At 36.6% G+C, this 13,351-nt stretch overlaps 1 protein-coding gene across 4 annotated transcripts in view; it reads left to right on the top strand.

Moving 5' to 3' along the window:
• The window catches only part of ppp2r2d (protein phosphatase 2, regulatory subunit B, delta), a 59,528-nt gene extending 46,673 nt beyond the window's left edge, over positions 1-12,855 (top strand). For 3 of the 4 annotated variants that reach the window (XM_043712587.1, XM_043712588.1, XM_043712589.1), the window contains 4 exons: positions 246-410; positions 4,472-4,641; positions 8,425-8,516; positions 10,196-12,855. In XM_043712587.1, the coding sequence (XP_043568522.1) occupies positions 246-410; positions 4,472-4,641; positions 8,425-8,516; positions 10,196-10,475 (707 nt within the window). In that variant the 3' untranslated portion in view covers positions 10,476-12,855. The remainder of the gene's footprint in view (positions 1-245; positions 411-4,471; positions 4,642-8,424; positions 8,517-10,195) is intronic. The other variant, XM_043712590.1, reaches the window with a different exon arrangement.
• Positions 12,856-13,351: the final 496 nt, after the last annotated feature.

Here is a 13,351-nt window from a genome sequence, read left to right as displayed (position 1 = left end):
TGTACCTAGAAACCTAACTGTTCATAATTTCTTTATCTTTTGAACATAATAAATGCACATTGATTATTCCAATGTTGTGAGCATTAGTAATTTTCCTGCCTTCCCATCTAGCCTGCCTCTAATTTTGAAAGTTTTGAGGATGTATTTTGTATCTGTACAATTTACATTGGACTTTTGAACTTGTTAAAAATTATATGTTTAAATGTTTGTCTATATTTTTTAAAATTCCTTAAATATTACTAAAGACATTGTAGATATTAAACCTGCTAATATGGAAGAGCTGACAGAAGTTATTACAGCAGCAGAATGTCATCCACATCAATGCAATGTATTTGCTTATAGTAGTAGTAAGGGAACTATACGACTATGTGATATGCGTGCTGGCGCTCTGTGTGACAAACATTCAAAATGTGAGTATTCATCATCTGGAAAAGTGTTAGAAACAAGGTACTTCATCTATAAGAATGTCTGGACTTATTTTAGTGTATAATTTGTTTTGGTCAATGCAATTCTTGAGCACTTCTGTTAATGGCCACTTTATTTTTAATGTTTCTATTTTTAATAATACAATTGCCTTTGATACAACTTCTACTAACTGTTCTCTCTTGCCCAGCTGATTATTACACTCTTAGCATAAGCATTACTAAATTAGCTTTTCTAGCTTCTCAAAAATATCTGGCCAAACGAAATGATGGTACACTTACATGCTACCCTGCCAAAAGCTGACATTATTTTGATCCCTTATTTCTTTTGCTGTCAGTATAACCGGACCTTTGTTTCTCCACCGTCCCTTTTCTTGTTATTAAGTAGTTTGTGCTTGAATCCCAGTTTTGGTCTTACAAATGCAAGGACTCAGTTCTTCAGTGGAACTTGTATTTGGCTCCTGGCGGAAAACCTCCTAGCTCAGGTTGTACTACTGGCACAAGGGTGCATCATGTAGTATCCTCTGAGCAGCATTCGACAACATGTATTTCAACATTTCAAAGTAGCTGTTCCTCCAGAAGATATGCTATGTAAGAGGCTATGACAGATTTGTGCTGTGTTCTTAAAATATGCCTCTAGCCCCATTCCCCCACAGGAAAAGCTCTGCATAAGGATCTTCAAGGCACCAATTATATGTTAGCTGCCTACAAGTCATACACCAAAGCTGATGCATGGTTTACAAATTCCAGCCAAATAATTCTTGACCATGTGATTCCCTATAATGAAGGGTATATGCTACATATGTCTGCTCAGAACTCCCAAATGATCTGTAACCGTGAAGTATGAATAACAGTTTTTGCTAGTCTGATAGGCTATCAAAATTATTCAGGAAAATGGTTGCAAAGTTAACTGCTCAGAAACCAGGTACACTTTTTTTATATCAATAGCGAAAGCCTATCACTGCTTTCTTCGAGTGGACATATTTATTCAACTGAATGGGTCTCGAGTAGCTGATGAGGACTGCAAATGCTAAGGTGTGGGCAGCTATTTTGTGATGAAAAAGTAAAACTGTTTTGGCTCTCTGCCAACACTTTATGCCACCTGACAGAACATCAGATCAACACTGCCAAAACAACCAGTCTTTTTCAGCATGTGAAGTTTCTACCAGTCTTAAGCCTTATTGCTCTCTCAGGCTGTACCAGATAGTGGTCTCCTTTGCTTGGAAAGGATATCCCTACTTAGAATGGTTCAATAAAGATTCATCAGATTGGTTTCTGGAATTGGAGGAGTACTCTTTGAAGAGAGTTTGAATGAATTGTACCCTGGAGTTTAGAAAAATCAAAATATCTAATTGTAAAGTATAAAACACTCGGACTTGATGGGGTCAAAGCCAAGAGACGCTTCCATCTTCCCAGTGGAGAACTCTGTTCGAAAGCCTTTTGAAATGGGTCAGCCACCTTAGGATTAAGAATTCTGATGGCTCTGAATGTTTGGAGTTCTTACACTGAAATGCTATGGTTATATAGTTAACATATATATTCAAGAGTGATAACTATTTGGGCGTTATGGAAAATCAAAGGATTTGGCAGTGCTACCCCTACCTTTTTATGGTGTGATTTGAATTTTAATGCCTCCGATTCCACTTGACCCTGTGTGCAAATTTGGAGGTTTCAGGATTTGTTAGTGGAGGGAGGGGCAGAAGAGGGTGTGGCGTCGAGAGTTCACTTGGAGTACAGGGGTAAAATGAGTTGTGTGTGCTTCTTCATCCCATTCATCTTCAATCCCCTCCTCCACATACCTGTCACCTCCCACCCCTCTTTCACTACCACCCTCTACTGCCTTGGCCTTTGCTGCTCCTTCACCCCGTCACTCTCTTCCTCTGATACCATCCTCGTGAGGCAGTTGATGAAAAGGCAAAAAGTGAAACGAACGCTAACTTGTCACAAGCTTTTTGAGGTTGCAGGCATTGGGCTTCAGTGTGCCCAGCAACATGAAACCATGAAGATTTAAAGGGGCTGTGCAGCTCTGGGTATTGATCAAGAGTCATTGCTTTACAGTAGTCATTGCTGTTTCAAACATCAAGCCCCAAAATCTCATCTTGTGACCCAAACTTTTGAAGCCCTCAAAAAAGGGCTAGTCTAGGAGTCATGATTTAGAGATGTCGATGTTGGACTGGGGTTTACAAAGTTAAAAAATCACAACACCAGACTATAGTCCAACAGGTTTAATTGGAAGCACACTAGCTTTCTGAGCGCCGCTCCTTCATCAGGTGATTGTGGAGGACACAATTATAAGGCACAAAATTTATAGCAAAAATTTAAAGTGTGATCTATCTGAAATTATACATTGAAAAATACCTTGATTGTCTGTTGAGTCTTTCATATGTTCGAATACCAAGGTAGGGATATCCTTTCCAAGCAAATGAGACCACTATCTGGTACAGCCTGAGAGAGCAATAAGACTTAAGACTGGTAGAATACCATGAAAGAAGTGAAACTATCATGGTATTCGAACAGATGAAAGACTCAACAGACAATCAAGGTATTTTTCAATGTATCATTTCAGTTACATCACGTTATAAATTCTGTGCCTTACAGTTGTGTCCTCCACAACCACCTGATGAAGGAGCAGCGCTTCAAAAGCTAGTGTGCTTCCAATTAAACCTGTTGGACTATAACCTGGTGTAGTGTGATTTTTAACCTAATCTAGGAGTGGAGTCTTTAGTTCACTTGTGGGGTGAGACTTGGCCATTGCTGGTTGGGCCAGCATTTATTTTCTGTTCCTAGTTCCTTCTAAGAAGGTGGTAATGAGCTGCCTCCTTGAACTGCTCCATAAGTGTTCTGGGTAAATGCACAATGTAGTTCAGGAGGGAATTCCAGGGTTTAGACCCAACGACAGTGAAGGAATGGCGGTATATTTCAAGGTCAAAGTGGTGAATGGCTTGGAGGGGAACTTGCATTCCTATATATCTGCTGCTTTTGTCTTTCTAAAAGGAAGTGGTTGAGAGTTTGGAACGTGCTGTGTAAGGAACCTTGGTGAATATTTTTGCAGTGCATTTTGTAGGTGATGTACCCTGTTGCTACAGAACATTGGTGGAGGAAATGGGTGTTTGTGAATATGGCACCAATCAAGCAGTTGCTTTTTTCCTGGATGGTATGAAGCTGCTTGAGGATTGTAAGAGCTGTATTCATCTAGACATTATCTGAAGTTTGTATGGTATGAATGTTTCATGCCACTTTTTAGTCCAAGCCAGCATTTGGGAATGGACTGCTTTGGTACCTGACAGGTCATGAATGGTGCTGAATATTGTACTGGGCTTTCCCATTTAGGAAAGGAAAATTTATGGAGCTTCCTCATGCAACAAGTTGTTTAATTGCTGTCCATCTTTCAGGACTGTATTTGGCAGGAGTGCAGAACTTAGATCTGAGCCATTGGTTGTGAAATTACTTAGTTTAATCACTTGCTTATGCTGTTAGTCCTGTTTTGTATCCTCACCAAGTTGAGACCTCATTTTTCGGTATGCTTGGTGGTGCACTTGAGTCCCCTTTTGCACTTCTCATTGAACCAGAGTTTATCCCTGGCTTTATGATAATAGTATGAAATTTGTTCCATTTTGCACTGTGATAGTGCCACACAACATGATGCAACTATTATCAATGAATAGGCCTTCACCCCTGCGATGGCCACTCTTACTGGTACTGTTGTGGACAAATGCAGACAGAATTAGGAGGATGCAAAATAATTTTTCACTCTTGTTAGTTCCCTCACCACCTGGCACAGATCCAGTTCATTCGAGTGGTGAGGGTGACTAATCGTCAGCCAGGACCTTGCTGAAAGGTTACCACACTCTTATTTCTTTTATATTCTTTTGTACTTTGTGATACGATGTTATTTTAATTTAAGATATTTTGCTGAAACTGCTCACAATTGATACTCTTTGTAACATTCCATCTAGTTAGCTGTGTCTCTTTTTTAAAAAATCTTGCTTTAATTGTACTTAATTAGTGGTAAGAATATACATATTTCTAACTTTTCCTTCAATTTGCAGTTTTTGAAGAACCAGAAGATCCAAGCAGCCGATCATTTTTTTCCGAAATCATCTCCTCAATTTCAGATGTGAAGTTCAGCCATAATGGTCGATACATGATGACACGAGATTATTTGTCTGTCAAGGTGTGGGATGTTAATATGGAAACACGACCACTAGAAACTTACCAGGTAAGTTATTAAGTTGGACTTTTGGATGCTTGGTACTGCCCCACTTAAAGGCACGGTTTAAAAAAGACAAGTTCAAAGGCTTTCTGTCATTAGGGTGGCACGGTGGCTCAGTATTCAGCACTGCTGCCTCACAGCGCCAGGGACCCGGGTTCGATTCTCGCCTCGGGTGACTGTCTGTGTGGAATTTGCACATTCTCTGTATGAGTTTCCTCTGGGTGCTCCGGTTTCCTCCCACAATCCAAAGATGTGCAGTCAGGTGAATTGGCCATGCTAATTTGCCCATAGTGTTAGGTGCATTAGTAAGGGGTAAATATAGGGTAGGGGAATGGGACTGGGTGGGTTACTCTTCGAAGGGTCAGTGTGGATTTGTTGGGCCGAAGGGCCTGATTCCATATTGTAATAAACATCTAATAATAAACAGATTATTCACAATATGGTTAATGGAAGACCAAGAATGGGAACTAAACCATCTGGTGTGTTCAATATTTAGGAAGGACAGACAAAACGAGAAAGGTGGGTAGCATTGTCAGTGAAGGAGGAAATACATGCAGTAGTGTGAAAGAATAATGGTTTGTAAAATCATGTGAAAGCTGATGGATGGAGGTGATAATAAACACCAACGGGCAGAAAATGTTGGTTATGGTCTATCAGCCCCCGCGCAGTAGTGGAGATGTAAGGAAAGGCATTAAACAAGAAATCAGATGCATTCAATAAAGGTACACCTGTAATCTTGGATGATTTCAGTAGCGATTGCACAAACCAGCTAGCAATGGTGTTGTGGAGGAAAATTTCCTGACTTGTAAGTGATTGGTTCTTCAATTTCCTTGTCTAAGAAAAGAGTATCGACTATTCTCAACTGGGGACTCTGTAAAATGAAAATAAATTGTCTTATTGTGCAGAATCCTTGGCTAATAGCAACCACAAAATGACAGTATTGTTCTTTTTAAGATGAAAAGAAGAACTAGACTAGTCCAAAATTAGGGTTCTGAATGTAAATAAAGGGAACTAATGAAATTGAGTTGCGAATTAACAAGGAATGGTTGGGGAATCTTATTGGAAAGTTGACTATGATAGACAATGGCTAATATTTACAGAATGTGCCATGAATTCGAAGAATTGGAATAATCATTCATTCCTGTCTGGTGCAAAAATAAATAGTGTGGAGATGCCAGTGTTGGACTGGGGTGGACCAGGTCAGAAGTCACACGACACCAGATTATAGTCCCAACAGGTTATTTGAAATCACAAACGCTGCTTTATCGTTCGTGAAGTCACTTTACCTGACAAAGGAGCAGTACTCCAAAAGTTTGTGATTTTAAATAAACCTGTTGGACTAAACCTGGTGTGTTGTGACTTCTGACTTAAAAAAATAAGAGAAAAGGGAGCTCAACCATGATTTACGAAAGAGATTAGGGATTGAATGAAATTCAAAGGAGAGAAATATAGAATTGCCAGAAAAAGCAGCACCACAAAGGATTGGGAGCATTTTAGAATTCAGCAAGAGGTTTAATCAAAATGGATGAAAATAGATTGAGCATAAAATTGTAAGGAGCATAAAAGCTTTTACAGTCAGTTCTTCTAAATCTTTGAAGAGAAAAAGATTAGTAAAGACAATGTTGTCCTTGCCATTTAGAAACTCGGGTAATTTTAATGGGAAGCACAAAGAAATGCAGAAGAATTGAACACACGCTTTTTGTTCTGCCTTCACAAAAGAGGGCAGAATATCATCCCAGAAATGTTTGGACGTCTAGTGAGAGGGAGAAATCAAATAAAATCCCTATTAAGAAAATGGGGTTAAAAGCTGTCAAGTCAGCAGGGAATGATTATCTGCAACCCAGAGACTAAAAGACCCTGGAACTATTGGATGCATTAGTCGGCATTATGGACTTTGGCACAATTCCTACAGATTAGAGTATGGTAAATGTAATCCCACTATATTTAAAAAAGCAGACAAAAACAGAATTGCAGACTCTCAGTAGTGAGGAAGATTCTATAGTCTGTTATAAAAAACATTTTAGCAGAAAACTTGGAAGGCATTAATGGAATTGGACAAAGCCAGCATGGGTAAATGAAAGGCAAGTCATGCTCAAAATCTCCTGGAGATCTTTTGAGGATTTAACTAGTAGAATAGGTAAGAAAAAACTCATGAATGTGTGGTCCAGAAGAATTTTCAGAAGACTTTTGATGCAGTCCCTCAAAAGAGGTTAGTGGGCAAAATTAGAGCATTTAAGATTGGAGTAATACATTGATATAGATTGAGATTTGGTTGACAGAGTGAAAATAATATTTCCACATTTGCTAATGACAAAGTGGGGTGGGATTGAGAGTCATGAAGGGGATTCAAGGTGATTCAGACAAATTGAGTGGACAAAAGCATGGCAGGTGCAGTTAAATGTGAATTCATACACTTCTGTGTGAACAACAAAGTATTATTTAAATGATATATTGCAAAATGTGCACTAGTCAATGAAATTACACAGGCAGGTGAAGCAAGCAATTAGGATGGGAAATGGTATGTTGGCCACCTTTGCAAAAGGAATTGAGTTCAGAAGTAGGGATATCTTACTGCGGTTGTGCAGTGCCATAGTTATACCACACTTTGAGTACTGCATGCAGTTTTTAATAAAACTTTGAATATTGGATTTCAAAATAATGGAATATGGTAGTTTGTTAATTTTATGAAGGATGTTTTATAATTCATTAACTGGGTCAAACAATCCTTCCAGAACAGTGAACTAATTCACTGTATTGGAGAGCTGGAATGTTAATGGAAAATTGTTTATACTGGGGAGTGGTTTATGACAAGTACTTTAACTACCGAAGGTAGATACAAAATGTGCTGAAGAAACTCAGAAGGTCTGGCAGCAAATGTGGAGGAAGAAACAGTTAATGTTACAAGCATGATATGACTCTTATACATGAAAAATTGTCATCAGATGCTAAGTGCGAACTCTGTTTCTTTCTTCACTGATGCTGATGGGCCTACTATATTTCTCCAGGATTTTCTGTTTGATTCAGATTTTTGGCATCTAGTTATCACAAAGTTTTTTGGCTTTAGGAAACTTCGAAATTCAAAGTTTTTATGGCTGTTTAGAGAGACCCAATTAGTGTTAGAAACAAGTAAATTATTTCTCCTAGAAATATTTTTTTTTGGAGCTGTTGAGGGAATAAGTTATCTGAAGTGAAAAATTTAGTTTGTGGAATATCCAGGTGAAGAATGTTTAGTTAGAAATCTGCAGGTTATTGTGTGCTGAGGAAATCTAACATAAGGCATCCACAGTTCACAGAATTTATAGAATTAACATTGATGTAATTTATCTGAATTTGAATTGCTGTGAAGAGATGGTGTTGGAAAATACATTGAAGCATAATTTGAATGTTTTAAAGTTTTTGGGGTTTTTTGACTTCTGTATAATAAACTTCTGTTAAAGAAACTCTGCAGACTCTTATGTTTTAGTGAGTGGCTACCACGTTAACTAAAATAACAATAAAAAATGATTTCTCAGGCCACATTTCATTCTGGAGTCTGACTTGTTGAGTAATTACAAACGACTGGAAACAGTGACAACACCTTGGCCAGTCAGTTAACTTGCCAACCAGTCAACACCCTTTTTCATCTGTAGTATGAACAGTTGTGAACACTTGAAATTTGACATTTGAGTATTTGCTCTCAGTGCAAAACAAAAAATTTTGGCATTTTTTTTTATCAACAATATTCAAACTATTTGTTGTTTAGAGTTCTGTTCCTTTGACTGTGCTTTGTTTTTGATGCCCACTTTCCAGGTGCATGAGTACCTACGGAGCAAACTCTGTTCCCTGTATGAGAATGATTGCATTTTTGACAAGTTTGAGTGCTGCTGGAATGGTTCAGACAGGTAAACGGTTACGTATTGATGTGCTGCTGTTCATTGTCAATTATTTAGAAATTTTGCATGGATATAAGTCTCAGTTCATAAGCAGTTAGGTTAGGTTGACAATCCGTACAATGTCAGTTGGGATCTCATGTTGTCTAAGAAAATTCTGCTCTTTGGATGAATTGTTAAACTTAACTGTGTGCAACCATTCAGTGGGTATTCTGTCTACGAAAGAAGAATAATGAGTTCCCTCCTGACTTCATCATTATTCTTCCTTTACTCAACCTGGCAAACATTCACCTCCATTGCTATGAAAATCTGGGACATTTGAGGCATGTGAAAAAGTACTATACGAATGGAAATATTGGTGTTAGTCTCAAAAGCTGTTTTGTTCCAAATTAGTAGCTAGTTTGAAACTTTTGTCATTCATCTGTGTATAGAGTAAAATCTGATTTGGAGCATGTTTATAAGAATCTGATGCAATGTTGAGATTTGTAAGATCTAAGCTGTGTCCTAACTTGTAAATTCCTTTCCAAACAAATGTGTTCTTTATGTCTAATTTTTTAAACTTTCTTGTTATTTTTGCTGTCATTCATGGAGACGAATTACCTAGGGACATGATTCTATAAAGAGACCCATTCCCTTCTACTGTCGTTTTGAACAGGTGCTGCCTTATTGAAGTGCAGACAGCTTCTCCTTTTTAGATAATGCCTTAATGTTTCCTCTGGTGACTCAGTTTTGCAGTGAAAAATAAAAAAACACTTTCACAGTTATGCTTCTCTAAATCATGACATAATGCAGTGACATACCATTCCAATAGTTCAGTTTTCAAAAATTATTGAAAATTTAGCTTTAGAAGTTATCAACATCATCCTTTTCAGCTAATCTCCATGATTTGCACATCTCAGCGTGACACAGAGACCGATTGGCCTCTTTTAACAATTTCTTCTAGTAATTGTCCCCTGTGTCATAATTCTGTTACTAATTATTGTTGTCTTAATCTGAAACACAATTATTTTAGTACTTGTGTTTGGAGTTGCTGGTGAGTTAAAGTTAATTGCTCTATTCCTTGTATTGCTGTGATGCAATTTATTTGTACTTGGATGTGCACAAAATATTAGGTTGCCTTCTTTTGAGAAGATTTTCATGTTTATATGAATGTTCCCACTTGGCTATAAATTTGTTTGTAATCAGATGCAACATTGAAAAATCAGTATTGCATGAATTCTGTTGTTCTAATGGTTTTCCATAGCTACTGCTCATTTCCTGTTACACAAATTGAACTTAGCCATACCACTGAAAGTCAGACTGCTCTGTAATTCATTTATAGAGAGGTTATGTGTTCTCTTAGCAAAATCAGAAGACTGAATTCCCTATTAGTATGAATCTGAATTCCAGTCTAAATCAAGAAATGCATAAGGAAAATAGGCAAATTCTTCTTATGCAATGTAATGGTATCTAAACTGTTGCTTATTGCAATTCTAGTAAAATTTTGGCTTTGTTCACTAATCCTGTTTACTGCATAACTTGGCAGTAAAATTATGTAGAGATGTTAATAATGGCATTTCCTTCCATAATGACATCAATAATTGTCATAATGCCTGACCATGCGTCAGTAAGGAGTTCTGAATCTCACTCTTTTTGAATGCTGTATTTTGAATATTTATGTTGAACTTATTTACATTCTTATTTATAAACAGTGCCATCATGACTGGTTCATACAACAATTTCTTCCGGATGTTTGATAGAAATACCAAACGGGACATCACACTTGAAGCATCCAGGGAAAGCAGTAAGCCGCGTGCCATCTTGAAGCCACGCAAGGTTTGTACAGGTGGTAAAAGGAGAAAAGATGAAATTAGTGTCGATAGTCTGGACTTCAACAAGAAGATTCTGCATACAGCTTGGCATCCTAAAGAGAACATCATAGCTGTTGCTGCAACTAACAACTTGTATATATTCCAGGACAAAGTAAATTAAAATTAGCCTAGTTTAGGACAAGACAGGTTTTGCACAGGTAAACCTAGTAATCTTTCTTTGAAGATAATGATATTGTTCTCCAAAATTAGTACGTCTACAAGGGAAGATTTGACATGTTCATTTGTGCTGATGATGCACTTTTGCCTTCAGTCAAGACATTACTTTCCATGGCCTAGATTCCCTAAACATGAGAAACCCACCAGAAGGAGACTTGGGTGGACAGTGCTGGTCACATATGGCTTTCTCTTCAATTTCCTTAATCAAGTCTGAGCTTTGCATTATGAAAAAAAGACCAGAAGTGAAACACAAAGCACAGAGTTGAATGCATTATGAGGTTTGTCCTTGCTGTGTAATTTTTGGCCTTCCTGAACATGAGCTGTGCTTCAATTTGCCTGTAAACATTCCTCCTCTGTCTTTTTGATTCAAGTGTATTAAGTTTGAATACTTCAGTGGGCTTTGAGCAGAGTCAGAGGCCATTTTTTTTCTTGTTTAATAACATATACTCACACTGTATCTATAACCACTTCCTGGTGTAAAAAAAAATCATGAAAAAATGTTTTTAAATCTGAAGGTATGTACTGTGGCTTTGTGATACAATTTGCAATGTGTACTGAGAAAGCTAACTTTAAATAATTTGAGTTTAACATGAAGTGGTGCACGATGCACTTTTTCTGCACAGCAGAATAAGTGATGTTATTGCATGGCAGAAATTCAATTTGCAACATTTCACAAACGTGAGCTGAAAACTGATCTCCATTATTATGAAAATAAATTATATTTTTATAGTCATTTTTTTCAGTTTATCAAGATAACCAATTTAAATGGAAGTGGAGTGGATAATGGGTTGTCTTACACTTCCTGCAAGTGACTATCTGAAGAGCGCTTCTCCAAACTGTGACATTACTGAAAATCAGCAGTGATCGTATATCTCATAATACATTTCAGATTATTCATTACTGCATAGTGATAATGTCCTATCTGACTGTTCTCTTCAGATCAAAGAATATGTACCTAATATCTCCAATGTTACATCCACAATAGAAGAGCAATGGAAAGTTGTACTGTACACTCTGATGCTACATTTATGAGCTATAGAGAAACCAAATTAATGTTTCCAGTCAATGAACTTTCCTCCATTCTGATGTAAGATGGTTGATCTGAAATATTAAATACAGATGCTGCTTGACCTGCTGAATACTTACAGCATTTCTTGTTTTAAATTCTAATTCCAGCATCCCCTGCACTAATTTATCTTTTGATCACACCTTGTTTATTCCTCTGTTTTTCTGCCTCTGCATCTCATACAAAATTTAAGAATCAATCTTGGTTTAAAAAAAATGGAACAGCTCTTATATTCGTGCATCACTTCAGTTTGGTTTTATTTCTACTCCAACCCCCAGTTGTGTAAATACAGCTGGATGTGAATTCACTTAATTTTATGCAATAACATTAACTTGAGTGGGCATTCATTCAAGTGAGCATGCTTTTCATTTCCCACAATAGTTTTGGTTCGTTTCTTTCCATCATGTTTTTAGTTTCAGAACAGCTAGCCTGTTACTTCCCCTCTTCACTCTGCAAGTTTGATTTTCTTTCTTTATTCCCCCATGCTCAAGGTTTTCTGTCAGAAACTGTTTAAACTTTAATAGAGAAAGTACTTGTGATATACAATTTCTTGTTTTAATTTATTTCAGCTTTGTTGAAGTAGCTTTTGAAACTACATTTTACTATAGTTTCTGTCAAAATATTATTCAATATCATGTACAACATTTTCATTTAATCCCAAATAACTAGCTAGCAGTATATTTAGGCATTTCAAAGGTTATAATGCAAGAATATAAGGGTGTTAATGATAAACTACTCTGACAAGTTTTGAAACCAAGAAAATTGAAAGCAATAATTTCAAAGGATCCTGTGTCCATTTGCATGAAGTGTACAGACAACTGTATGAATCAATGTTGCAATGAATTTACTGTCCATGGATGGGTATTCTTAATACTTCATTACAACTTATGTGTTCTAACTTATTGAATGTTGAAATGCTTTGAAAATATACGTAGGAACATTGTATTACTAATGTAAAAGAGTTATAATGCCATATTCAATTTAAAATGCGCTTCATTTTAGCACTTGAGCATTAAGTTTGACCTGGTGCCAAAACAAGTTCAAATGTGCTAAAGCAGTAATTTGCATGTGCCTTTTATTGTTTTTCTTTATTTTTATACATAGAATTATTTAATACATTCTAATTGTTTGTATAAAATCTGTTTAAATTTAAAGGTGTACATGGATCCTTTTTAAAAATGTATGGCACAAGATTTGTGAGAGTAATTAGTTTTGTAGTTTCAAAGTTGTCAAGGTGGAATTAAAATTGGCAAAATTAGTATAGGATGAAAAGGCTGTTCTTTCACTTTTTTCATCAAAACATGCTGGCTTTGGTTATCTTTCAGCTTACAAGATTAACAGACTGGGTAGTTATCCCTCCAGAGCTAGTTACTTCAACATGTAATTTCATTTAGACCTCATAATTTACTGAACAAAAGCTATTTCATGCGTCCGGATTTTTATACGTAGTGCTCTCTCATTATGTTGAAATCAAAAAAAAATGTTTGAAGCTTTATTTCATTGATATGTCAAATATTTCATAGTTTCAGATGTCAGAGTAATTAAATCTCCAACTATATTCAAATCTTGTATTCACTTTTACAATTTTAGTTCATTTTTGTGAAGCATTTTATTTTGAAAGCATTTTCTACATCTTGTCTAGTTAATGTTAATGCATTAAACAAAAATATGGTCTAAACCATTTTTTAAGCTAATGAATTTCTTCCAGATGAATTTAATATTTTCAGGCACTAAAGAGTGAGAAACTAGAATAC

This window comes from Chiloscyllium plagiosum, chromosome 22 (genome assembly GCF_004010195.1).
Source record: "Chiloscyllium plagiosum isolate BGI_BamShark_2017 chromosome 22, ASM401019v2, whole genome shotgun sequence".
Classification (NCBI taxonomy): domain Eukaryota; kingdom Metazoa; phylum Chordata; class Chondrichthyes; order Orectolobiformes; family Hemiscylliidae; genus Chiloscyllium; species Chiloscyllium plagiosum.
Note: the sequence above shows the minus strand (reverse complement) of the source record. Positions and strands in the feature narration are given on the sequence as shown.